The 27,471-nt window shown below is 43.3% G+C and overlaps 2 protein-coding genes across 6 annotated transcripts in view; one reads left to right on the top strand and one right to left on the bottom strand.

The window, feature by feature from the left end:
• Positions 1-3,824: 3,824 nt before the first annotated feature.
• On the top strand, positions 3,825-10,404 carry NIPSNAP3A (nipsnap homolog 3A). Its single transcript, XM_039724165.1, has 5 exons — positions 3,825-4,043; positions 7,053-7,214; positions 8,789-8,938; positions 9,323-9,409; positions 9,520-10,404. The coding sequence occupies exons 1-5, from the start codon at positions 3,920-3,922 to the stop codon at positions 9,594-9,596; spliced, it is 600 nt and encodes a 199-aa protein (XP_039580099.1). The 5' UTR covers positions 3,825-3,919; the 3' UTR covers positions 9,597-10,404.
• Positions 10,405-13,082: 2,678 nt separating this feature from the next.
• ABCA1 (ATP binding cassette subfamily A member 1) overlaps positions 13,083-27,471 on the bottom strand; it is a 93,295-nt gene continuing 78,906 nt past the window's right edge. For all 5 annotated transcript variants that reach the window (XM_039724044.1, XM_039724045.1, XM_039724041.1 and 2 more), the window contains exons 31-50: positions 27,234-27,423; positions 26,990-27,084; positions 26,591-26,623; positions 25,933-26,038; positions 25,127-25,201; positions 24,558-24,727; positions 23,528-23,705; positions 22,874-22,989; positions 22,642-22,786; positions 21,201-21,324; positions 20,470-20,599; positions 20,215-20,335; positions 19,979-20,041; positions 19,407-19,513; positions 18,852-18,993; positions 17,502-17,636; positions 17,169-17,272; positions 16,949-17,041; positions 16,520-16,763; positions 13,083-16,316 (exon numbers count right to left, since the gene is read on the bottom strand). In XM_039724044.1, the coding sequence (XP_039579978.1) occupies positions 16,176-16,316; positions 16,520-16,763; positions 16,949-17,041; positions 17,169-17,272; positions 17,502-17,636; positions 18,852-18,993; positions 19,407-19,513; positions 19,979-20,041; positions 20,215-20,335; positions 20,470-20,599; positions 21,201-21,324; positions 22,642-22,786; positions 22,874-22,989; positions 23,528-23,705; positions 24,558-24,727; positions 25,127-25,201; positions 25,933-26,038; positions 26,591-26,623; positions 26,990-27,084; positions 27,234-27,423 (2,512 nt within the window). In that variant the 3' untranslated portion in view covers positions 13,083-16,175. The remainder of the gene's footprint in view (positions 16,317-16,519; positions 16,764-16,948; positions 17,042-17,168; positions 17,273-17,501; positions 17,637-18,851; positions 18,994-19,406; positions 19,514-19,978; positions 20,042-20,214; positions 20,336-20,469; positions 20,600-21,200; positions 21,325-22,641; positions 22,787-22,873; positions 22,990-23,527; positions 23,706-24,557; positions 24,728-25,126; positions 25,202-25,932; positions 26,039-26,590; positions 26,624-26,989; positions 27,085-27,233; positions 27,424-27,471) is intronic.

Consider the following 27,471-nt stretch of genomic DNA (forward strand, 5'->3'; position numbering starts at 1 on the left):
CTACAACATAGTTATGAAGAGCATTACTTCAATTATACAATGAGATAAACAATGGAGAAGTTTAAATATTTTGGAATTTGCCATCTCATTCCTTGCCTTCAGCTAAAACACAATTTTTTATAAATAAAAAAAAAAAACTTCCACATTAAACCAATTTTGAAGTGGCAACAACTGTGTCAGTAACCACACTCCACATCGTTCTGTGATTATGTGATTCTGCTGTAGAAATTCTGAGACTTATTTAATGTCGTATTGCAAAAAATCTGTAACAAATGCAACCACTTGCAAAATAACATATGACATATACACAATGTAGATGTTTCATTCTTTCCACAATACTCTTTAAATATGTTAGAACAACTTTTTCAATCATATTTTAATTTAGACAATCATCTTTCTTCCTGAATTTGTCTTTAACAAAACAAAAATTTGTTTATTGTGAGAAAAAGCATGAAAGCTACATAGGCATGAATTCATAATTGCTCTTATCACATTTAATTCCATGCAGAGACCCTCAAAATCAGTTATTTGGTGTAGAAGGAAAGTGCTGCTCCTATTAAGAGGAAGCATAAAAGATTACTTGTAAATAGTCTTCCATAAAGCATCCTTTACTAGGAGCTGATTTGTCTCCCAAGGTAGAACTCTAGATTGCACTGGTAACTGAAGAAATTTTATCTTTTTATTCATCTTAGTCAATAATTGGCCCTGTAAAGATACAGTCTCAGAAACAAATCTCATCCCATGGTAACTGTGTGGTTGGAAGAAGTGTGCAGCTAGGCCCAGAGCTGTGAGCAGGGGGGAGTTCCTGTTGCTGTGCACGGCTGGCATCTCTGGTTGCACCCAAAAGAATGCCACAGAAGAGTGCCATGAGACTTTCTTACGGAGGAGAACTGCTGATGAAGGATTTATATCTGCACAATTTCAAGCTTGATTCTGCAAAGGATGATCAGTGTGATCCAAGTTTGGTCCTGGGGTGTGGGTGATTTTACTAAGCGATTTGCCCCAGGGCATCCTGTGAGGAACAGGTCTCCTCAAGCAGCTAGGATAATTTTTATTGTATTCAGGTGCATGGGCAGGCACAGACACCACATTTCAGGCACCCATGCTGGATAATTTAAACGAGCAATTCTCAGCTGTTGCCCCTAGTTACAGCTAAGGCAGAGTTAATTTTTTCTCAGTAGCTATTGCAGGGCTGTGTTTTGGATTTGGAATAAGAATGCTGTTGATAACACACTGATGGCTTGGTATTTTGCCAAGTCGTGTTTATCCTACCTCAAGGACTTTTTTCCCCCCTTCTCTTATGCTCCGCCAAGGAGGCGGCACGCAAATGAAAGTGGGAGGGAGCATGGCCGGGACAGGTGACCCGCACTGACCAAAGGGATGTCCCACACACGGGAATTTGAACTGGGGCGAATAACCCAGAAGGGCGGATGCTCCGGTTTCGGCGAGGGGGGTCTGGCTCAGTCACTACGGGGGGGAGCAACTGCATTGTTGCGCTTGTTGTTACTGTTGCTTCAATTATTCACTTCCTCTAATGCCAACACACAAGTTTTAATTGGATTCTCCTCCGCGTTCCACCGACGTGGGAAAGGGAGGGGCTGGGGGAAGCTCAGCGGCCACCTGCTTCATCTCCAGCTGAGCTTCAAACCACAGCAGCTTTTCCTTCCGCATCCGGCCCCGTCCCCGCCAGCCCGTCCCCGGCGGCTCGGTGCGCAGGCGGCGGGGCGGGCTGCACAGGCGGTCCCAGCGGCTCCCCCGCCCCCGTGCCGCCCCGGTTCCGCCCCCACGGCCGGCGGTCTCCGTGTCCGTGTCCGCGTCCGCGGCCGGCAGTGCCCGCCATGCTCGATCCCGATCCCGATCCCTCCGCGCGGGGCCTGTCGCTGTCGCGACGCGTCTGTCACGAGCCTGCGCGCGGGCACGGGCGCGCCGGGCCCTGCCCGGGGTCGTGTGGGGTCCTTTGGGATCCATCCCTGGCTCGCGGGATCCATTCGTCTGGAAAAGGCTGCTGAGGTCGGCGGGTGCTGCCCACGCTCGAGCACCGCCGCCCTGTGAACCAGACCGTGGCGTCAAGTGTCATGTCCAGCCTTCCCTTAAACACCTCGAGGGACTCCACCACGTCCCTTGGCAGCCCATTCCGATGTCCCATCGCCCCATCTGTGAAGGATTTGTTCCTGATGTCCAATCTGAACCTTTCCCCCTGTAGCTTGAGACTCTGCCATTTTACCTTGTCACTGTCCTCAGCCTCCAAGAAGATGTGGACCCCACATGGCCACAGCCTCCTGTCAGGGAGTTGTAGAGTGATCAGGTCACCCCTGAGCTTCCTTTTCTCCAGGCTAAACAACCCCAGCTTCCTCAGCCACTCCTCACAGGACTTGCACTCCAGACCCTTCACCAGCTCCATTGCCCTTCTCTGGAGCAGAAGTGGCCCTGTCGTGTCCCAGTGTCTGTGTAAGCAGCAGAAACCTTCAGGGCCTCTCAGTTCCCACAGAAATCCAGTGTGTAATGGGTCGCTGCTGCGGGCTCCATACTCAGTCAGGATCCTGCAAGGGTTTTGACAGCCCCAAGGAGCTGTGACTCATGCAAGTCAGTACTGATGTGTCATGCTGCAAAGGGCCATTGAGGAACAGAGCCATTGATTTTCACCTTCTGTATTCCAGCGACCTGGAAGTGCAGCCAGCTGGGGAGGGTCAGGCTCTTCTCCCAGGTAACAAGTGACAGAATTAGAGGAAGCGGCCTCAAACTGCCTAAACCAGGAGAGGTTTAGATTGAATATTAGCAGAAATTTATTCACTGAAAGGGTTGTAAAGCACTGAAACAGGGGAGTGGTAGAGTCACCACCCCTGGAAGTGTTTGAAAACCAGTAGAGTTGTCGCTTGAGGATATGGTTCAGTGGTGAACCTGGCACATGCCACAGTGGATTCACAGTGGATGGGATGATCTTAAAGTAATTTCTAAACATAAACTATTCTGTTCTGTGGCTTGAGTTGCATGGTGCTCATGCCTCAGATTGATGTGAAATAGGACATGTCCAAAATCCAACCTGTAGCTGCCTCTGTGCAAACATGGGCTAAGGCCAAAGCTGTGTTTTGGCCCTAATTTTTCATGTTTTATTTGAGAGGTGAGTAGCATGTTCCAGGTTATTGAGGCAGCTGCAATATTATCTTAGTCTGGGACTCCCAAAGGGTTTTATCTAATATGAACAGAAAACTGTTCTTGATCAGCCCTTAGGAAGCAGCCAGTAATGGGCTAGGATGTGGACTTAAGCAGTCTTTTGTTGGAATTAATCACTGTTTCCTAAGTGTTGGTATCTTCTTCTTTCATTTGCCAATAATGTGTAATTTTCTAATACTGGTATATGATTGTCAGTGGAAAAACACAATGCAGTAGAGTGGGTTGGTTGGGTAAGTGCAGCACAGGCAGATGTTGGAGTTGTTTCCTCTTTGGTGGCATCTCAGCAGCCTTGCTTTTGAGTAATGTGTTTAGCCAAATGCATCTTGCTGCTGACTTCCTGAGGAAGAGGTTGAGACAAGGAGAGTCCTGCTTTGTTATGAGCTAATAATTAAGCAGTTGAGTGCATCAAAAAAAAGACACATTACAGTCTGTTGCATTGCCAAAAGGAGTGGCAGCAAATAATGCACATTGGAACTACTTCCAAAGAAAAGTCTCAAAAGGTACTTCTTTTGTAGTGGACATCATGAAGTAAGTACCCCTCTCCCAGCCTGCAGTAACAGATCCTTCTGTTACTGTTAATTAATTGCATTAATAAAAAAAAAAATAGACAAAATACAACTTTCTGGCTTGAGAATTATTTTTACTATTTTTTCTTACTATTTTCTTTCAGGCATGCCTTGCTACAGGGCCCAGACAAAACAATGGCATTTTCTATGAAATTCGCACCTACGATATTAAGCCAGCGAAGATGAAGGAGTTTTTGGAAATGGTCAACAAGTACTTTCACTTTCGCACCGCTCACTCGGAGCTGGTGGGATTCTGGTACTCGGAGCTGGGAGCGATGAACAAGGTGCTCCACATTTGGAAGTACGGTACGCTCAGCATCCCTTCGCGCTGCTCTGCTCTCTCTGTGTCCCCTGTCTCCTAGGCAAGAAGGTGAGGGGAATGCCTACCTGGCTTTTGTTTGTTGCTCTCATTGGAGATGTCCCCAAAACATTGCTCCTGTACTGGCTAGTGACAAGGACACTTCAGAGCTTGTCAGGACAACTTTGAGGTGTTGGGATGAGAAAGTTACAAATTTTCTGGAACAGCAGGCTCGGTTCAAAACAGGTCTAATAGAGGAACTGTGACAGAGTGTTTCATTCATGGTAAATATTTTTAACTTAGGGTCAGTTCCACAAATGTTTTGAAACTTTCAGAGCTGATGGAAAAAAAGAAATATACACACATATGCAGTCTGTGTGTGTTTATCTGCATGTATAAATGTTCTTGTATTTTAGCTCAGAGTACCAGTCACTCCCATAAAAAAAAGAGCATGCAGTTTGCATGCTTGAACTCCTTGTGCAGTGGGCCTGTACTAAGGTGAGAAGCTACTTCACCAGGTCTGACTTCTCAGACATGCAGAGTGTTTTTGTTGTAGCTTTAACCTTGCTAGCAATATGGTTTTTGCAGTATGATCAAATTTTTGTCTTGCTGGAGTTGGTGCTGACGTGGAATGTGCAGGTAAGCCAGAAAAGGAGCTGTTATGCTAAAAATATGCTAAGTGTGCTGGCTGTGCTTTTTGTGGAGCCGAAGGGAAGTGATATTTGTGTTATTGAGGAGTGGGAAAGCACAATGGTATAATTCCCCTTGAACACCTGCTGCAGTCCAGGTGTATCTACATGTTGAGACAGTGTGCTCATTGAAGTCCAGTGTGGCCAACAGTACCTGTTTAGATTAAAGGATCACCCCTTTTGTTTTGGAGGGATGGATCATGGAGTCAGAGAATTGTTTGGTTCCTCTCAACCATGTTGCTCAGGGCCACCTCCAGCCTGGCCTCTAACACTTCCAGGGGTAGGGCATCCACAGCTTCTCTGAGCAGTGTGCTTCAGTACCTCAGCATTCTCACAATGAAGAATTTATTCATTATATCTAATCTAAACCTTTCTCCATCCCCCAGAAGGTATTTAAAGCCAGGCTGGATGGAGCTCTGTGTGGCAGGTGTCCCTGCACATGCCAAGGGGATTGAGACTAGGTGTTTAGAGGTCACTTCCAATCCAAACCCTCCTGTGATTCTTAGTCTACCCTTTGTCATTTTAAAGCCATTCCCTCTTGTCCTGTCACTACATGCTCTTGTAAAAAGTGCCTCTCCAGCTCTCTTATAGGCTCCCTTTAGGTGCTAGAATGCTGCTGTAAGGCCTCCCTTGTGCCTTCTCTTCTTCAGGCTGAATAGCTCAAAAGTGTTGCAGCTTGCCTTCACAGGAGAGGTGCTTGAGCACTTGGATCATCTTTGTCACCTCCTCTTATGTCAGACATTCTTCCTCATCCACCAAAGCTGTAGCTCCATCACAGAAGGCCAAAATTAGTCAGGCACAATTTGCCCTTAGTGAAGCCATGTTGGCTGTCACCAATCACCTCATGTCCTTCCATGACCCTTGGCATAGTTTCCATAAGGATCTGCACCTTGATCTTGCCAGGCTGGAGATGGCCCTGAGCCAGGGTGAAACTGACCAAACTGTAGTTCTGCAATTCTTCTTATGTTCCTTTATAAAAATGGGCTGCCATAAGTTGTCAAATACAAGGAATTGTGGCTTAGCCAGTTCCTCTGACAGTTTCCTCAGGACCCGTGAATGTATCTCATTGAGTCCCATTGGTTTGTGCACCTTCACATCCCTTGGATGGTCTCAGACCTGGACTTTTCCTACAGCAGGTGGTTCTTCATTCTCACAGTCCCTGCCTTTGCCTTCTGTGACTTGGGTGGTCAGGCTGGAGCACTTGCCAGTGCAGACCAAAGCAAAAAAGAACATTGAGTACCTCAACATTTTTCATGACCTGGGCAGCCACGTCTTTCTTTTCCTTCAAGAGAGGACCATTCATTTGTCAATATTTTAAGTTCACTTGCATTTATAAATTGTCCTGCTTCTCAGAAGAGAAGCAGGACAATTTATTCTTTTATTCTTGGCTATTGTGACTATCTCTAAATTAAAAAAAAAATCTATGGGTAACTTTTACAATGCAAAACTAAGACAAAAACAATCCCTTTTGTTTCCTAAGAGTGTTTTACAGTCTAATTGCGGTTCCTCCCCCCACCCCAAGACCACACTATGATCTGAGAAACGAACAAACTTTACAACATCCTTCCTCCTTGATTCATCAGGTCCCTGCTTACCTAATTTCTATATTTACTTCTTAGTCCCAAGATACTGATATTTTTCAAGGTTCTTCCCATTCTCAGATGCTGGATTTTTCTTTTGTAATATTGGGGACTGTCTGCGTAAATATATTGCTTAAGATGCCACTGCAGCTTAAGCAATTGAAATTCACACTCCTAATTAAGTGGATTTGTTTTCCATTAAGAAAAAAAAAGAAGAAATGGTTTAGCTTCTGGGCATTTAACATCTTTTTATTAAACTGAACACACAAACATTAATTCTGCACTTTTAATGTCACTTTGTATAAGCCAAAGCACATTTATTAATTTTTTTTCTTGATAGACTACTGCTTCACCTGATTTTTTTCCACTTCATTTCCATATCCACTGTGCTTTCTCCAAATCTTATCCTGAGTAACTGTTGCCACATCCAGTAGTCCCTGAAATTGCTATGTATAAATCTTTTTAAATAGTAAAATTGCTTAACTTATTTCAAGTCTTTTGTAAACTTTTTTGGAATATTCCATTTGGCTTGAATCCGTTTTAATCTGACAGCTAAAGCAGATTTTAAAGGAAGTTTTGCAGAACTTAAAGAAAACTTACCACATCTGTGTTGAGCTAATATGATGTCTAAAAATACCAGTTTCAAAATTGGATAAGTGTATTTTGCCTTCTTGCAATTACACATTTTGATTGAGTCTGATGTGACATCATATGCATTTTTTCATGGTTTTTATTTCCTTTCTTACAGATAATTTTGCCCACAGAACAGCAGTCCGGCACGCGCTAGCAAATGACAAAGACTGGCAGGGAAAATTCATCTCTGCAGCTCTCCCCTTGGTAGAGAAGCAGCACAATGAGGTTGCTTATCTGGTGCCCTGGTGTCAGCTCGGGAAGCCTTCAAAGGAAGGGGGTGAGCTTATATTTTCTTTTGCTGATTAAAGCTACTGACACTAACAAAAAATGGCTTAAAGTTTAAACCTGGTATTGCACAGTTTTTTGACCCTTTACATAACAAATGCATGTACGTGCACCCATGTGGAAAAGGTGACACAACACAGTGAAAGACAGAGTTTTTCTGAAGGATTTTACACTAACATACAGCAATAGCTGACTGGAGCTGACTGATCGTCAAGGTTGTTAATGATCAGGATGGTGACTTGGTAAATGAACGTGCAAAATGGCAGTGCCGTAGTAGTGGTCAGAGCAGTCATCCCAGACTTCCTTTGTTTGTCCATCAGTGAGAGGACATTTTCTGGATAATCATTGTTCTCTTTCACAGAGATTTTCCTCTTATCAATTTGCTTTGATGTTACTGCTTATTTCACATAAAGTTTAAAAGATTCCTTACTTTTTAAAAGATACGTGAAAGTCAAACATAAGGATCTACTCCTTGATCTTGCCAGGTATGGAGGTGAGACTGACCGAGCTGTAGTTCTGCAATTCTTCCTTATGCCCCTTTTTGTAACAATCATGGGTTAGGTGTAGAAATCACATCTCTTTGCATTTTAATTCTCTCTGGAGCAAATTTGATGTTAGTAATATTGACTGTTCCCCAATTCATGAACATTGGCAGGCTTTCTTGCATGAAGCGACAGGGAGCAGACCTTGCTTCAGCCCTCAGCACATGTGTAACTACAGTAATCTTTGTTCTTTATTTCCTTTATTCAGGATTTGGAATTTTATGCTGCTGCTGTTGAATTTGAAAGCAGTCCAGTTTTCTCTAAAGTCTGGAGAGACGACTTCAAACACTTTTGTAGTTTATCTCCAGCCTGTTGCTGGAGAGTGACACCAGACACTACTAGGAGCAAGTGTCTGACTTTCTATTACTGTGTCAACAATTGTGATCTGAAGTAACCACCTGAACAGAAAGAAGACAAGTAACTTTTAGCAGGACTGGAGTTTTTTTGGCAAATTATGCCATTTCTCTACAAATAAGAGAGATCACTTGGCACAGCAGAGGTGCTAAACTAGTACTGCTCTTTTGGTTATGCTATCAGATCTTAATGTAACCAACTGCCAGGAGTCAAGAGGAGTTTGTAATGTCATGAACCACTTCAATGCCAGAAAACATCTCCAGTCGTAGAAAAGACACCCAGCATTGCTCAAGCAGACGCCCAAATCCCTCAAACAAGTATGAGCACTTGTGGTATCTGAAAAGTAGTCTGAATATCCCAAAGTCTCTATGCAGCATTGAAAATTGCAAAGTTGGGCTTTGTGTGCAGCCTTTTGTTCTTCAGGGCCCTGGTACTTAAGATTGACACATGAACTAATTGCTGGTAGTGAGTTTGTGCTTTTGTGAGCCTCTGGAAGGTGTGAGTTCTTGTGTATGTTGGGAGGAAGGGGCAGTTTCCTGCTGTCCCCAAATGACAGGGAAGTGTTATACTGGTCTCACAGCAGATACACTGTGGCCATGAGGCATGGTTCAAGATCTGGTGTATTAATTTGTATTTCCTTCCTTGTGGTAGTGTTTGACTTTTCTTCTAGGTGTATATGAATGGGTTACTTTCCAGATGAAGCCTGGTGGGCCAGCATTGTGGGGTGAAGCATTTCGAGCTGCAATCAATGCTCACATCAACACAGGATATACCAAGCTGATCGGTGTTTTCCACACAGAATATGGATTACTTAACACAGGTTCTCATCAATTTCTGATACAGACTTTGGAACAGGAAGGGGCAGAGGCAGAGGGGCAAGCCACTGTCCTGGATCAGGATTGGCTGGCTTGCTGAAAATGTTGGTGTGGATCACTGAAGTCCTGTAAACAGTCCTTGAACCCAGCTTTGTATATTGGGTTATAAACTTAAGCCAGTTGCCTCAATCTTAAAAGACTTCAGATCTGATATTAAAGTCAAACCATGCAATGGCTCAGTGAAAGATCATCTCACCACTGGCATGCCTGGAGAATTGTTTCTGATAACTGCAAGGCATGTAACAGATGAAGGCAGATTGCTAGGGCTTAGAGTACATCTTGTATTGCAGCATAATAGTGCTCAGCTGACTTTATGTGTGCTTTCTCAGTCCATGTGTTATGGTGGAACGAGAGCCCAGATCACCGGGCAGCAGGAAGACACAGCGCCCATGAAGATGCCAGAGTTGTAGCAGCTGGTAAGACATGATGAATCTAGAGCACTTACTTGTGTTACCTGCATGCATGCTGAGAAAAGTATTGCTTTTCATTAGAATATTGTCTTAATTAAACATGTATTTAATTTTAGTGCGCGACAGTGTCAGATTCTTGGAGTCCCAGCAAAATGTGCTTCTGATTCCTCTGCAATGCTCACCACTGAAGTAACCTTCTTCTAAAGGATGTAACTGATGGCAGAAGAGACAAGATGGAAGTGTCAGCAAGTGACATGGACCCTCATACCCTCATGAGCTGTGCTGTTCTTCAGTGGACTAGAAATGGATGCAAAATGCTGATCCACTGGCAGTGTAAATCAGCACTCTGATACCAAAAACAGAAGTTTACGGTGATGTTCCTACATCTCCAGGACAAAGAACTTCATGACACAAACCATGTATCACCAGCCTTCTATTTTAATCCCTAAGTTCTTAATAATTTTTTGCATAGCTAGATCACTTACCAAACTGAGAAAGTTAAGTACTCTTGTCCAGCATTCCAGCCAGGGATGGTATCATTTTTATAACATGCTTTGATGCCCCTTATAATTATCACATCTTAGTTAGTCTATACAGTTTTAAGAAGGAAAGCTCCCACATATATCTTACCCACTTATGTTTTAATCTGACTTCTCACTGGCATACTTTATATTAATTCTGAGCAATGTGCAACATCAGTGGGGCTGATCAGGTAGTGTATCCTAATGAGCTCTGCCATGAGACTTTTTACAAAATAACTTGTTATGGCTTATTTCAGCCTTTTCCTTTTTCATTAAACACGGCCTCAAAACTGTGAGTTATCCACACAAGCTTTGGCTGGGGCATTTTAATATTTGTTTAGGGTGCTAAGGGTGATTAGCCCTTCTTCTTCAATTGTGTCATCAGAATCAACTGATTTACATGTGCTGTCATTCTTTGAAATACTTTTTCTCAGACTTTTAGTTGAAAGCTAAATAAATGAGCATAAAGCATTAATTCTTAGTGGTTGTGGCTCAAGCTCTTACTCTTTTTAACTACGAAATTATAAATCTCATTCTCCAAGTACAGTACTAATTTTGCAGGTCTTGTCTTTTGGTCAACAAGAAATTGCTTTAGAACCAGTAAGCTAGAGTGAGTAGCAGTTGGGCAGAGGGCACATGGGCTGAGAAGTCAAACTTACATTTTGTGTACAGTGGTACAGAGCACCCTCTTCTGCAATTTATAGGTATTAACTAAAAATTGCAGAACACTTGGGAGGGTTTTCTACATGTTAATCATGGAGCTGCAATGAGCAGTTGAGTACTGAAGTATCTTAGTGCAGTTTGCCTAATGATTATTGCTTCTTTAAAGTGCAGTAAGATCTCACAGAAAGCACTAAAAATGAGCTCTGGGCCATCATGCTTGTGTCCCTGGTGGGTGCATGGGATGTGGCTGCTATAGTTAAGGGAGTGTAACGGGTCCCATCTGCCATCTGCTATATCCATGTCTTCATACACTGCTCCCTCCAACAAAGCCGTGTTTAGCATTCTCAGGGTGGAACAAACAATACTTCAGAGACCCCTGTCTTACATTTTACAAATCAACCTTTGGAAGTACCAAGAGCTGGTGAACCAGTATATTGTTCAGAACATTGCCTTAAAGAGTTCTTTCAAAGGAAGACTTTTTTACACCAAAAAAACCCACCATGGGCTGAAGAGTGTGGAGAGAGAGTTAAAAATACTTTTTTTTTTCATTTGAATGCAAGAATTGTTTCCCTGGGTTTCATGGGTTTTTTTGGTTGGTTGTTTTTTTTAAATTAAAACTATTTTCTGTAACACCAGCACTGAGAGTAAAGGACATTCAAGATGTTAGAGGTGTGCTTTATCCTGAGGTGCCAGCTGGACACTAGACCAAAACAGAAAACTCAGGAAATTAAAAGGCCTAGGCAATCATCAACCACATGAAGTTCAAAGTGCCAGATTCTGCACCTGGGGTAGGGCAACCCTGGCTGTATAGAAAGGCTGCGGAACAAGATGTTAGAAGGCAGCAGGAATGGGCCCTGAGGATTCCTGGTCGCAGGCAAGTTGATCATGAGTGAGCAGTGCCCTGGCAGCCAGGAGGGCCAGCTCTGTCCTGTCCTGGGGTGCATCAGGCACAGTATCACAGCCAGGCAAGAGAGGGGATTGTCCCACTCTGCTTCCACTGGGGCTGCCTCACCTTGAGTGCTGGAGGCAGGTTTGGGTGCCACTGATGCCTTTTGGGACTACGTAAAAACAGAGGCCAGACAAAATTAGGGGAATAAAAAGCAGTTATGTTTATTGAATGGCCTTCAAGATACATTTCAGGCAGATGAAGGTGCTCCCCCCATCCCCAGGGGCTACACCTAAAAATGGACAATGTGTCACGGGTTTTCATACTTTTGTAAATTTGGTCCTTTTGCAGACTGGGGGTTAATCTTCCAAGTACAGCTCTAGGTAATGAAGTAATTTACACCAAGTTTGCTCCCCTCAACTCACTTCTGTTTACATTTCTTAGGGCCTAAGGAAGTAAGGTGTCCTTGATTCCTAGGCCTGGAGAGGAATTGTTTTGTCTGACCAAAATGGGAAAACAGTAGCCAGCACTATATGTGGAGTTTATACACTAAAGAACTGCAGGATGACAAATATATGACAAATAAAAAAGCTAAAATCCTAAGGCATCGTTACAATGTAAAAAAGATTAAGCCATTAGAGAGGGTCAACAAAGATGGTGAAGGACCCTGAGGGGAAGCTGAATGAGGAGCATCTGAAGTCCCTGGGTTTGTTCAGCCTGGAGGAGATTGAGGGGAGACCCCATTGCAGTTACAACTTCCTCCTGAGGGGAAGAGAGGGGCAGACACTGATCCTGTCTCTGTTACCCAGTGACAGGACTTCAGGGAATGGTCTCAGTTTGTGTCAGGGGAGGTTTAGGCTAGGTATAAGAAAAAGGTTCTTCATCCAGAGGGGGGCTGGGCACTGTAACAGGCTCTCCACAGAAGTGATCACAGCACCAAGCCTGACACAGATCAAGAAGTGTTTGGACAATGCTCTTAGGTATATGGTGTGATTCTTGGGGATGATGTTGTGTAGGGCCAGGAATGGGACCTGTGGATCCTTTACGGTCTCTTCCTACCCCCTTAATTCACTTCTTATACCAGGATGAATTTTCCTGATGAGTGTAACTTCAGGAATTCTTGGTTGATGGTGATACTGTAGGCAGTAGCAGACAATATTTTAATATCAGTTTATCCATGAACAATCACACTGTTATCCTGCTTTCATTCGTAAACTGCTGTTCAAAATCAAACAACTGTAGAGGGGGTTTTTAGCAAGGAGGAGTAATCAGCAACTCGCATATCTGTGATGAAAATTCAGAGGCAAGTATGTGAGTTGGGATTTAAACATCCAGAGAAGTTGGTTATGCTTTGCAGTTGGATTTGACAGTTAACCAATCACTTGCTAGAGGCCTTTTCATTTACTAACTTTAAGTTTAATGTAGCACTTACCTTTATATCTTGCATCTCTTCATTTACCTGAAAATAGTATATCTACTCCATACTTGTTTTTAGAGCTACTGAGATCTCATGCATTAGTTAACAACAAAATAAAACCATGCAAAACTAAAAGCTTCTAGCAGTGCTCCTTGAAACAGCAAATGCAAAAATTACACTTATGAAGACCAATGGTGCTATAACAGCTTTATTTTTTACTTAATACAAGGCAATTAGAGTGCCTTTTAATACTTCACATAACAGATATTAGCAAATACAAATATATATACTTTTTTTTTTTGCTTTTAATGAAAACGTCCATTTAAGGATTTAACTTAGAAATTTCAGTTGTGAAATCTCTCTAGATTTTTGCAAAGTTAACAGATATTCCAGTGCAAAAATAGATCCCATCACAGATAGCATAAAGTGCTTGGAACGAAGGACCAACTATAATTCAGGAGGGAAAGATAAGCACAACAGTAGTTGTTTAACCATGGGGAAAATACAACAACTCCTTACTGAAATACAAATGTACTACAAAGAGGGATGCAACATATCAATAGTACTGAAGTTTAAAATAAGTTAACACCTCAGTGTAGTTTCATAATTAAAAGTGGTTCACATAATGTGTATGACTAGAGTGATTTTTTCCCCAACACATACTTAAGTAAAAATTAGTGGCTGTCTGAACATATTCCATGACCAATCTTCATGCCAGTGTTGCATTATGCTGTCTGTTCAGTACAAACAATGCAGATCAGAGCTGTGAAGTATTTGATTAATATCCACATTTACTGCAATATTTTGTCACAGATAGCAGACCCTGTAAGCATGACAGTCATGGGGCAATAGAAATCAAGAATCTTTTTGGTGGGCTAAGGAAAGTGTATTACCATGTAACTGTTGTTTCCTGATACATGAATAATTTAAATGAGCAGTTACCAAGAGCAAACCACAGCCCTTTCAGGACCAAATCTGAATCCTCCTAGAACTCGTTCTGGCTCTACATGCACTAGTTTGGTGCAGTGCAAAACATTAGCCCTTCACTTCAGTGATGTAATGCTGATTTGTAATAGCAACTTTTAGCAGTGGCAAGCCTCCAGGACATGCTACTTGTTTAAATGATACGGCAACATACTTGCAGCCTGTTCTGGAGTAGTCATGGCTGTAGCTCTGCTGTTTCTGCACCTGGAAGTCTGGTGTATTCATCACCCTGTAACTCATCCCCATAGAGTGATGATGTCATAAAGGTAATAACAAAGTATGTTTTCAGTGAGGTATACCAATCCCCTTTACACTCCTTTTCTCAATCCCCTTAGCAATGAATTATACAGATTTAAAAAAAAAATAGTATGAAAAAGGCACTTCAGCAGAGCCTGTACTAAGCTCTTACTTTACCTCAAGGCAGGACACAGAGGGACAAGGAACTTGGTTTAACTGTGTTTTAAAAATGTTGAGTTTGGTCAGTGTCACCAAGTATACTTGGAAATATGTAATTAATCTTCTTCAGGCTCATGCCAGCCATTTCAGTATTTGCTGGGCTGCTATGGTCATTCACAGAAGAAAATGGTCCATGACTGATTCATGGAGTAGCATCAAAACTAGTGCAGAACCTCTGTGGGTATTTAAGGCAGAGGCATAGCATACAGGAACAGCTCGGGAACTGCACTTGTGTTCAAACCACATTACTGAACCAATTTTCAAATGTAAAAGCAACACAGAGGGGCCCTAAAAGCATACTTTCCCATGACCGTTGTACAGTGTGAACAAGCATTGGTTGTTCTTGCTGTATAATTTCCCCTCTAATATTAGTCTGGCTTTGTAAAACTTGAAAAACTTGACTGATGAACTGTAGCACTATTATCCTGAACTCTCTGGTTTTTCAGGAGGATTTTTTTACTGAAACAGTTGTTTGTCACATGTATAACAAGGGTGTATACTCCAGTTAGGGATCACCTAATGACTGAAACTACACTGCACAACAGAAGCAGAAACTTACACATTAATGTTATACCAGTTTCCAAACAGGAAAATTTTAGGTGAACAACTTGCAGTTGTTTGTGGATAGCAGCTGATTGCTAGAATCTGGAACATGGTCAGATCATGAATGCAGCTATCCACCACATGGACAGAAAGAGAGCATAGCATTACAGGCATAATGTAAAGAAATACCGTGGCTACAAAGATCAACTGAAAGCATCTCCAATCCCTAATTATGCTACCTACCTATTTAAAGTCATAAATAATACTGTTAAAAAAAAAATCTACATCTTGTTTCTAGTTTTATCTGGCAAAGCCAGAAACAGCAACATGCTTGTGCTAAGCAGTAATTCCAGATGTTGGGTACCTTTCTGGTGCAAAGCAGGGGTTAAAGAGCAGATATTACAAATCTGAGTGACAGCTCATGATTTAGAATTTGCTCTTGGCATTAGCAGCTTGTACAACTACTGAGTTTGCTGCTGTGGTCCAAACCCTATGTCTGCTTCTCACCCACTTCTTTCTACTAGACGTTGATGCAGCTGTAACAGTACCTCAAAGGAGCAGGAAAGTACTTAACTGCACAAACACCTAGTCAGAGTATGGTGTTGATTGTGATGCTGGTGGGACAATCAAGCATTTGGAGGGTTCACAGTTCTTCATATCACCACTTGCTGATGAAGATATGTGGTTATGATGGCCTGTCTCTTGCCATCCCACCTGCACAGTACTGCTTTGTGGCCTCAGCTTTGTCACCACTGACCTACACCAGCCTAGAGAAAGCAGTTTGTCAGGTAAGTTTTTACAGCCTAGGGCTACAACACTGGTGGTGACTTTTCTTGCCATGGACTGTTTTGGTGCATTCATTGCCAGCAATGAATATAGCACCAGCACACTCCCACTCCTGACATGAATGTTCTAAAGACTAAAACATGCATGTCCTAAATATCTGTAAATAACCACTGGCCATGATTTCTCAATGAAGTATTTTAGCAACCCTAATAAAACATACTGTACAGAACAAGATACAGTATAGTTGAAAGCCCACAGCATCTTGTGGGTGCTTTACCACAGCTTCAGAGTTATACTGTAATGAGCTAAGTTCAAGTCTTTCACTGGAGAACAGTACAAGACGACTCCATGAGGCACTGCCCCTGTAAAGGAATTGTTTTCATTGCATTGAATTGCATTGCATTGAATGGTTATCAGTAGAGTGTCCAGTTGCTTTTCCTCTAGCTTCTTTGGGAGTATCCTATCCCAGGAAAAGGAAGTTTGCATTCTGCTCATCATCTCTTTGATGAAATTGGCTCACACACAACTTTCTTTTACCTTCTCATCTTGCAGAAAGGAGTTAAGGATTGCAATGTCCACCACAGTCTGGTTTTTGTGCAATGACAGGTCCTTAGTATGGTCGTCATCACTTTGGTCCTTAGCAAAATTTACAAAAACCTACAAGAAAAAAAGGCCATGTCAAACACCACCATAGTATTTAATGAATTCATGGCATTTTAACACTGGATATCCTGAAATCGTCCTGAGATTCAGTACTCTACTTCATTTAAATGCCCTTATAAGACAGGTCAATTACATTGGAAGATGTACTCCTACCTCTGCAAAAGAAGCTTTTGGCATCCAGGCTACTAAAAACTTACTTGGTCAAGTGTGGTCTGAGAAACGGAGTAGTCTTCTATGTGGAGTCTCTTCTTGTTCTGGGAGAGAATACTGAATATTTTGGCCAGGGAGGATGGTGAAGAGGGAAGTTGGTACTGCAGCATATTCCGATGTTTTTCCTTTAGGACACTTCCAGGGAAAGCGTGCCCAAAGAACTCCTCAACAGGCTTCAGATCTGGGTTTGCCCCTGCAATTCTCACCACTATGGTGTAACCATCTCCAAACCTGCAAACAAAAATGTCAGTACAAGAGTTAAGTGCTTCTGAAATACAAGTGATGCTAAAAATTCAACAGCATTTCCTATAGTCAGAGCAGTAATGGAAGAAACTACATGCATGAGGAACTAAGCCTAACTGTATCTCCCTAAAAATGCAAACTCTGTGGTGTAAGCAAAAAAACACCCCACGTACCTGTTTTTTAGGTGCTGGACACTGCCCAGACACCTGAATCGCCCATTGACCATTATTGCCATTCGAGTGCACAGGGCTTCACATTCTTCCATGCTGCCAGCAGAAATAACTTTATTAGTACTGAAAACAGCATTGAAGGGCAGAGCAGAAAGGCTGAGCTTAGCATCCAGCCTTGGCAGATGTAAAAGCCAAGGTATGACACAAGTGGGCTGCTACTTACCTGTGAGATGTGAGCACCACTGATCTCCCCTCCTTGATTACACTCAGAGCACAGTTCCACAAGAAGCGACGTGCTTTGGGATCCATCCCTGTTGTTGGCTCATCCTGCAAAAGGGATGCAAAAAACAGATTATGCTGCTACATTCTGATGAAAAATACCTCATCTTTGAAATGACTTGTCCATTCCTGATTATGGAAACATTGAAAATATGCAAGTTTTATTTATTTTCTAAAATGACAAAGTCATTTATGTGCTGGATTTTAAATGTCTTCATTCCAACATGTTTTTCTATTTTACAAGAAAATTGTTGATGAGCAAAGGTTGGGGACTCACCAGGAACACCACAGGCGGCCCTCCAATGAGGGCAATAGCTGTGGAAAGCTTGCGTCTGTTCCCTCCACTGTAATTCCCAGCGTATTTTTCTCCATATTTCACAAGGCCCAGTTTCCGAATTGCCCACTCGCCAACCTGTGACATACAGCACAACACCACCTTCAATCAAGCATAGCAACATCTGCACAAAGAGATTTTTCTTACAACTTTGGCTTCAAAAGCAGCTTTCAGAAGGACCATTAATCTGAGGATCTAATGTGGCATGGACACAGGTTTTGAAACACCCTGTGCACCTCTAGATCAGGATATATGTAACCCTGTCCACAGGAGGCCTGAAAAATCAAATGGCTGCAGCTTATCAGCTGGTGGGCATGAGTTCAACATCAGCTGAGCCACATTAACCAGCAGTCTAGTGCTTTTAGTAGCACCAGCTTCAGTGAGCTTTCCTATAACTGCGGGCTTACAGCAGGGACATGGACACTACTGACCTACAGCCGTGACACACCATGGTGCATCTTAGCTCTTTGGATAGATGGAATTTGGTTTGTTGTTCAGCACTATCCCTAATGGTGCCAACAGGCAGGCATTGCTGCCCTGCAGTGTGTTTTTGGGAAGAGATTCAGCTACTACCCAAATTACACCCAGAACTGGATCCCTTTTTATATGGAGCTGTTAAGAACATCACATGGAAGAATGGCAGCAATCTTAGAAGGAGATTGCAGTTTCCACCCATCACATCTACCCTCACAGAAGGTTTCAAGCTACTTGGACATTACCCTAGATATCATCTACCTAGAGCACTCAGGCCTCATACAGTAAAAACTTAATTCCAGGAAACAGAACTGAGAAGGGTGCTGCATGGTACTGGCAGCTGTCATCAGCTGCCTAAAGACTGTAATTGTAACCTCATGTCTGAATGCTGAAATAGCAGCACTTTAATGATGCACCATGACCAACTGGAAAGCTTTTAAAACTTAGCACAAGGCTTCTGCTAAGCATAGAGTGTTTGTTTCCAGGGACTTTAAAGAATTAACACTTGACAGTGAGTGAGGTCCTGCAGTTCCACAGCCCTTAAATTCTGAAAGGAAGAAAGTTGTTCAGTGGAAAAGAGCATTCACTCTGAGAACACAGGATCCAAATTATCAGCCTTTCCATTTAGTACAGTTTTCCAGGCAACACTGAAAAAACAGGGGAACTCCTGGGTTTCCCTGAAGGGAAGGGGGGCAGATTTCACTATACACTATCTTCAACAGCTTCACATCATGGCATTACATGAGTTACAGGGAGCATGCCTGCAAGTGAGAACTTGCAAGTTGGTCACGGGAGTGGGTCCTGTGGCATTTCATTTACCTTACAGACTTCTTTCTCTGGAACACCTCTCAAGAGAGCAAAGAACTCCAAGTGCTCTCGCCCTGTCAGCAGTTCATTAACAGCATCGAACTGTGGGCAGTAGCCCATGTTCTGATGGACTTCCTGGATGTTGGACAAGATACTGTAAAAGAGAAAAGCCTTTGTCAGGATTTCATGAGCATATGCTGCTAAATTAGATGTTAAAACAGTGTGAAACAGTGCTCCTGGAATTACTAAACTAACAAAAATACAGAATCATAGAAGTCGATTTTGATCAAGTTACTTTTTATCTCTCTCCTCTCTCTCCCTTTTCTCCTCTTTTGTTTTTTTAAGTGGCATTTAAACTTGGAAGAGCTGTTACACAGAAATTACTACCAGACTAAATCAACTTTCCCAAGCCACTGACATACTTTACCAGACTCAAACAAGGGCTGAAACAGATGCCAGGAGTTGTAAACAGGAAAAGTAGAAGAGAGTTTTGATGTTTTCAGAGTTTTGAAAAAAACCCTGTTAAAATTAGAGGAGAAAGCAGAGAAAATATGCACTGTCTTTCACCTGTTTCCTTTGAGGAAAGCTTCTCCTCCCGTCACATCTGTATCACCAGTTAGCATCTTAAAAGTGGATGACTTGCCAGCACCATTTACTCCCAGGAGTCCAAAGCACTGGGGATATAAATGAGCACAGTGTATTTGAGAACAGGACCCAACTGCATCATTTTCAGCACCGACAAGATGGGAAGAAGCAAACCTGACCCTCAGGACAGCTAGAGGGACTCTGAAGTCCATTTTCAGAAAAAAAAAACCCACCCAAACTTCTGGGTTTTTAATTCAAGTATAAACCTTTAGGCTGGGAAGATGAACAAATTGTGATGTCACCTTGATACCCTGTCACTGCAGTTGATCTGTGCCAAACCTTGCATACTGGAGTTTGGCTTCTGGTCCCAGATACTGAAAGTTAAATGTCTTCAAAGGCAGAGACACATAGAACCAGAAACTGCTTCAGCTTCTTCTTTCCTTTGGTGCAATTTGAACTTTCATCTGGTTTTGATCTTACTCTACCCTCTGCTGTCTTGTGGCTCCTAAATACTGCAGTAATAGCAAAACAATCCATTTAACAAATAAGCTTACCTCTCCAGGAGGGATTCCAACACAGATCCTATCAACTGCTGGCTTTCTCTTCATTCTGTAAATCTAAAACCATAAGGAAAAAAAATGAGAAGGATAATGTCAAAGAATTCTAATCATAGCTTACAACTGCAGTACTCCCAACTCAATCCAGTTTTGATCCCACTAAATTCCTCTGATAAGGCACAGTGAACTGCATAGTTTTGTGTCAATGAGCACGAATTCAGAAGTTCTGTCACCTTGGTTAGCTCCTTGATTTCCAAAATGTCACTCTGTCCTCCTCCACTAATTATCCTCTGCCTCTCTCTGGTTACATCCTCATCTTCATCATTCACAGGAGGCAGCTTGGCATACACAGGCCTGAAGAAAGCAACATAGAAAAAGCCTTAGCAGAAAATGACAGGGCCTTCATAGGTAATATTCTCCCCATTTCCTAGGTGACACCAACGAAAACTTCACCTGCCTGTAGTGGCACAGTACAGAGGACAGCCTACCTGGGTTTGATGAAGAACCTGTACTGGATGAGCACTGTGATGAGAAAAAACACCACACCTTCTACTGCCATGGCAAAGAGGTTCCTGCCCACCAGGTCCCATGACAGAGGGGACACAAACCGATTCTCTCCTGCCAAAATGAGATTAAAAGCACAATCACTTTTCCAGGGCAAGGGGAGCAGGCTAGTATTTCTTCCAGCACAGCTCACCAGGTTGGGCACTGGGACAACTGGTGATCAGCCAGTTACAGGAGGGAAAGGTAAGACCACACAAGGGGCCAGCTGTGGCTGCAAGCACATTTTTTACTGTAGCAAAGCTGGGACTCGGGCCCAGAGAATTCAGTCTGCCAAAGAGCTAGCCCACCTGTCCAAAGGGTTAGTGAAGCACAGAAAGACTATGACTCAGACATGACATCTGCGTTCCAGAAAAAAAAACTTTCCAGATTTCCAGAACCCCAGCTACTCCTTACAATGGGCCTAATGACATCTATTAAATTGTCTTCATGCATTTTTATTTAATGCTCTTAACTCAAAAATCTTTGGATCTATCTACCAGTTTTTCTTAACAAGTTAAGAGGGGACAGCTATGATGCCTTTCCATGTTTGACCAGGTCTGTGCTGCAAATTGTGCACTTTCAGTCCCTGAAAAGTTAGAGGAGCTTGTCTGGAGAAGACTCTAGATTTCTCTGTTCCTTTCAGGCCATTATATGTGTGAAACACAATTTCACTCACCAAATCTCTCCAGAGCATCAGCCATAGCCTGGTTTTTCACCATGTCAATGAGTCCCCGGCCCAGGCAGAAGTGAGGGAAGATGAGGAAGACAGACTTCAGGATGTCATTGATGTCCTTCAGTTTCTGTTAAGAAAAAATTCAAGTGCCAGTGAGCCAGGTGAGCAAAAAGCCACCACCTCCCAAGAGTGACCTGTGTTGTCACTGACCCCTCCCTTCTCTTTCCCAACACTGCAACCCTACAAAAATCCAAGGATTAAAAATGTTCTCCCAAGAGCCAGGGCCATGGCTCCTCTGAACAGTCAGTGCTGTTGTGTTGCTCACAATGCTATTAACACAAGCAACCTACAATAAAAGGCTTTTCTAAACACTCTAAGTCTAAAAGGCAGTGCCTGCAAACAGCAATATGCAAAAAGGCTGCTGGCTGAGGACACAGGGAAGTTTAACTTGAACAGACTGGTTATGTCAGTGGCTGTAGGAAGTTTCTTCCTGTCCCATATTGGAAGGTCTAATACTTTTCCTTTGTTGTCTTACAGCTGGCTTAGTCCATGGATTGAACTGATAGCACCCTGAGTTCCTGTTCTGGCAGGTACTCATCTCTGAGCGTGTACTGATTTTTACTGAGCTAGAACGGGCTTTGTAACAAAAGGAACCATCATCAAGGACTGTGCCCTTATGCCTACAGGAAGAGGTACAATCAACAAGTAACTCCCATGGCATCTGTGGGCCTCCTCCCACAAGGAACACTTCGTACCACTGTGGGTCAGACAGTGCTAAGACATCTTGTGATTTCTAGAAGCATGAGAGGAACTTGTACCTTTCCCAGGAAGCATCTGGTGTTGAAAAACTGAGGTGCATAAGCTCCCATAGCTAGACAGATATCTACAATAGGAGGCAAACTTTGGGGCAACTAAATAGTTGGGTGATTAAATGGCCTTTGTAGATGGAAAACGCCCTTCATTAAGAACATACAAGGAAACGCATTTGAACATAAGAAAATTCTATTTCTTTTTTCATCCTAAGAATGACTAAAAAGTGTAAAAAGTTGTCCAGAGAGACTGTGGAGTGTCTACCTGGAAATGTTGAAGTCCAATGACCCTGAGCAACCTGCTCGTAGCAGTTTGACCTTGCCGCCCACTACAAAAAACCAGGCCATGCAAACCCACTACACTGCTGCAGCCGGACCCTGTTCAGAGGTTGGACTAGACAATTCAGGAGCTCCTTCCCCACCTTAACTACTCTGCAAGCTTTTCTAAAGGGGGCTTTAACCCATTTCTACCAGCTGTGTTTAAACATTAGCTGAAGCTAACGCATACAGGGCCTAGCTTTTCTGGAGATCTGGCTGCTAAAGGCACCAGATGAAGAACCTGTACCAAGATGGAACCAACATGGAACAAGACTGTAGCAGCACAAAACAGTTGAGGAGCCTCTGGAAAAACATACATTGTTGGTGAAGAGCTCCAGGACAAAGGTGGCCACACTGCCATTGATGCCAATGAAGAGATTCACACTGGTCAGCACAACATATGCCGTGCTAGGGATTTTGAACACAAAGGAGGCCGGATACATGAGAGGGGTGATGGACCACCTGGCAAGAGAAAAGGCAGCAACATGAAGTAAGAACCTTCCAAGTCTAAAAGCCTTCCCAGTCATCCTGTGAAAAGAAATCCCTTACCCATAGAGAAACAGGAGGAGAGCCAGCACAGGCAAGTTGGAGGAGGATACATAGGACTTCTGTTGGAAGCAGATGAAGATGATGACAACTAGTGTGGCCGGAACAATGTAGTTGCACTAGAAGGTGAAAAACATGACTTTAGATTTCTTTCCAGGTGACATAAAAAATGGAGAGATTTTTTTCTGCTGTAATCCAATAGTTTTCAAAACTCTTCAGTGTTCCCAAAGCTGTTTTCAATGGGAAACTCCTAAAAGTGTCATATGTGTTAACCATAATACAGTACACATTTACATTACTTAGTCCCTCTAGAAGTAGTCAGTAGACCCTCAGAGGTTTCAGACACCACAGGTTGAGAAAACCTGCTTTGGACAGAGCAGAACAAGGGGCTACATAAACAAACATTTTTGGGCAAGTACTTTAGAGTGACATAATAAATGCTAACGATTGAGCTTAATGGTTGTCCTTCCATCCTCTGTTGTACTCCTTGACCCACTGAGATGAAGCACTGCCCCATGAGAGAAAACACAAGAGTCATAGCCACGGTTGTTACTCATTGAAATAACATGGTGCCCACTGGAACAAACTGCACTGTGCACTTCAAGACACCCTGGAAAAACAGAACGGAGGATAGTTTAGCCCAGCCTAAGTCCTTACCATATCCCACACAAAGTTGGCCAGCCAGTAGATAACAGGCTTCACACCACTGATGAACTGCAAGTGTTTAGCCTTGCTGACACGTTCCTGAATAAGGAAAACCACAAAGCTGGCAGGAACAAAGGACATGGCAAAGATCACACAGATGGACACAAGGACATCCACAGAGGTGGTCATCCTGGATAAAAAAAGGAAGAAAGCAAATTGTTTGTATGCTGGTACTGGCTCCTTTGAGATGAAATGAGGCAGCTCATGCAGGGCAGGGCAGAAACTATTTCTTCTTCTGCTGTCATTAGTCTGTCCTTATACTCAGAATCCTGAGTAATTAATTACCATGCAAGATTCTCTTAACTGCACAGTTCTTCTCCAGCCAACTGCACAGTTCTTCTCCAGCCATATAACAAAGGGAACATACACAGTCTGTTGGCATCTCAAACACAGCATCACAACCTGAAGACTGGTTAATAACTTCAGGATAATAGACTGCTTTCTGCTTTCCTTATTACCACCACTTTGTTTCCCACATAATCCATTTCCTGGGGTTGTTGGGGTTTGTCTTTTTTTGGTGTTGTTTCAAAGTTGAGCAGTATTTCCCCATTATCTGCATTACTGTGTGCCCCCCAGCTTGAGACAGTGAGTAAGACTCAACAGGACCTATTAGTGGTTCCTAGTCAAATGGTGAGGACAAAAGAATGACCATATATAAATATGGTCACCTTTCTGAAGGTGGCTGAGAGGGATTTCCTAGAGTTGCAGAAGGTCTGATTCCTGAAAAGGACTGGTTCTTAAAAACTGCAGCTTCCAGGGACTCGAGGACAAAGAAAGTTTGTACAGAAGTGCTGTTCAACAGTGAGTTCTCAGCATCACAGGTTGCCACCTCCCCAGACCAGATAAAATAAGGCCTGCGTGTTAAGACTCTAAATGGCAGAGGCCACTGACTGTCCACCAGTAGGTCCAAAACTTCCCATGTTGCTTGTTTTCAGTCATCAGCAATAAGCCCAAACCCATTCATAGTCATGTCACTACTTACAGAGCTACTTCAGAGAGCTGTTGTTTGGTGAGGTTGAGTGGGTGATTGAAGGCAGTGATCCCATAAGCACTTGGATTTTCACCCTGCTGGAGGTTGGCCCGAAGGATGGCATTGTTGATCACATTCAGGAAGGATGCAATGGCATGCCAGCCCTTGTTGTTAAACCACACCTACAAGACACCACATCAACATCAGAAAGGCACCAGGTAGGTCAGCTACCCAAAAGCTTCCTAAGCCCTTCAGAACATCCCTTCCTCTGTTGAGGGTATATTTCTTTCCATATCACTCCAGCTAGCTTGCTCAGGGGCAGAACACACCGTTTAATCAATAAACACAAGAGGCTCCTGGAAGCTATCACTGATTCAGCACTGAACTCTTTTTGCCATTTAGGCCTAGACTCTACAGGAGAAACAGATTTTGAGGAAGTCCACATAAAACTACAAGCTACATTTGCTCCATTACAAATACAGAGAACTCTGGTCTATAAAGCTTTCCAAGACAAACTGCTGGAACTCCAAGTCACCAGAGCTTCAAATAGCAGGCACAGAAATGAGGATTGGTTAATTTACCTTCACATTGTTCTTTGTGTCCAGGCCTTTCATGAAACTTGATAAACTGTTGAGAAATCGATCCCCAGAACTCCCCTGCAAACAGCAAAGAGACAGTTACTTCCCCTCCAAGTACACCTTTATTCATGCCCTGGGGTCTAACAGAGACTACACAATGTTTTTCACAGCTCTGACAGCTTTCTGCCAATTCAACAGCCTCTACCCGCCAAAGTGGAGGTGGTAAGAAGGTAAGTGGTAAGAAACCACTAAGTAACTGTGGTTTCCCTTCACCCTTTCCTTTCTGTAGTCTCACTGGTAAGAAGGGTCAGTCTTATGCCTTGTTTTTTCCCAGCAAAATGTATTAACCAAAGTTGCAGGCAACCTTCAGAGATATTGCAGCCTGCAGGCAGGCAGTCTCAGAAGAAAATAGTGGCCCAAATTCTCTTCTGAGCCAGGGCAGACTCAGCACAGGAAGGTTCAAATGAGGTTTTGAAAATGGCAGCAACCACTTCTTAATTCCAAAAGACAGCCCACCCTGTCCTGCCACAAAACATTCAGATGTCTACAATTCCCACTGGCTTGCAACTGGTGTTGGGCAGAACACACATCAGCAACATGGGCTGGGCAAGCTTTAGCTGAGCGTGTCTTCAAGACTTCTGCTACTCCCAGACAACAACCTGGGAGATTCCAGCTCAGTGGTAGTGGGGACAAGTCAGTGGACACAGCTAACATACACATGCTCCTCATTTTATGGCTTCCAAGTCATCTCCCATGTAAAAAGATTCAGTATTTAGTGCATCCTGGGCTTATGGGAAACAACTGCTCACCTGTGCCAGCTCCAAAATTTTCTTCACCCGTTTAATGGCATCAGTGACTTCATGACTTGGAGGAAGCACGAGGGAACTGCTGGCTCCCAAGGAAAAGCCACCATACCTGAAAGTTCAGGTAGAAAGTGATGCTAAGAAACAACTATTCATGGACCTCCACAAAATGCTACTCCTTATCCCTCTCCATGTCCATGTCTCCTCTTCCTGCAGTACACCCAAGGCTAGCATGTCCACTCTTACATGAAGGAATGACTTTCATTCTCCTACATGGGTGCTTAGCCATGAAGTCTTCTACTCTGTTTCTGGGGTTAAACACTTATATCACGAGTGCTCAGCATGCAGTCCAAAGGCAGCTCTTCTCTGCTGCAGGCAAAGCAGGATGTGTCCCTGCTGCCCTCGCTTGGAAGAATAGCACCTTACAGAATAGAGTACCAGCATGCTGGTCATGCAAATCTTTTCAAGACTGCTCTCTGCATAAGGTGGACATGCTGTCCAGTGCGCTGGGGTTGTTCCAGTTTATCCTTAAACATCTTCCTTCAATACCTGGCAGTTAAGAGTCCTATAACACAAACTGCAAAGCAGGGTGGATGTATCCTGCTAAACACTAGAGTCAAGGTTTAGTGGACATATACAAGCAAAGGAAAATGCAGTAACTCACCTGAACTCATTCACCCAGATTTTATTCTTTAAGCTGCAGAGAGAAAAAAGAGTTGATATATAATACAGAACCAGAGGAGAGACAGACATAACAAAGCTGCAGGCACATAGCCAGGGAAAAGAGTGCAATAGCCTATCACATCTGATATAGCTCCTACCATTCCCGTTCAGTGTAATCCCTTGGCTTCCCCCGTAATCTGCCTGTGAGGGTCAGCACACAGAATCACTCACAAAGCAGAAACATCACTTGAGCTGAGGATCAGGCCTATCTGAGGACCTGAGTGGATTTGGCTCACTACTGAAGAATTTGGGCTGCCCAGGATTATTTGCCTGATCTGTGCATCACCCATAGAGCAAGCAGGGTTTGTCGGGGAGGGAAGGGGGAGTGTTCAACAGCTACCTTTTCCCAATGATCTGCGCATAGGTCTTCACTAGGTAGTCTGATATATTGCGGCCTGTCAGATTCTGGAGTATGTCAGCTGTGTCTTGCTCACGCTGGTGTCACCAGAGAAAACACAGATAAATGCTCATCAGAAAACACAAGTGCTGAGTGAAATAAATCTCATAAAATGCTGCATGCAAGAATCACACCTAGCCACTCTGCTCCTCATGAGCATTCCTCATTGCAGTACCACCCCTCTTACCTGTGGGGGTGGCAGGCCACCTGCACCAGGGGGGCACACAGGCAGCATCTTCTTGATCTTCTCACTGCTACACTCGCAAGATGGGGAAGGATTCTCCATGCTCCAGTTACCTTTCAGGAAGATGTCCAGCACTGACTCTGGGACTGAAGCAGTGGTCCATTCCTTCTGCCCCACAGTGCAAGGAGTGTCCCTGTGTTTGGAAAGAGGCAAGAAAAAAGCAGTTTTTAAAACAAATATG

The sequence above is a fragment of the Passer montanus genome, unplaced genomic scaffold, assembly GCF_014805655.1.
Source record: "Passer montanus isolate IOZ18808 unplaced genomic scaffold, ASM1480565v1 scaffold52, whole genome shotgun sequence".
NCBI lineage: Eukaryota > Metazoa > Chordata > Aves > Passeriformes > Passeridae > Passer > Passer montanus.

Bases quoted from the DNA above. Each gene is read 5' to 3' on its own strand.
- NIPSNAP3A (XM_039724165.1), top strand. From the start codon at position 3,920: ATGAAGGAGTTTTTGGAAATGGTCAACAAGTACTTTCACTTTCGCACC. The intron at 4,044-7,052 runs GTACGCTCAGCA...CCTTTCTTACAG, and splicing joins GCTCCACATTTGGAAGTACG to ATAATTTTGCCCACAGAACA. The intron at 8,939-9,322 runs GTTCTCATCAAT...GTGCTTTCTCAG, and splicing joins ATATGGATTACTTAACACAG to TCCATGTGTTATGGTGGAAC.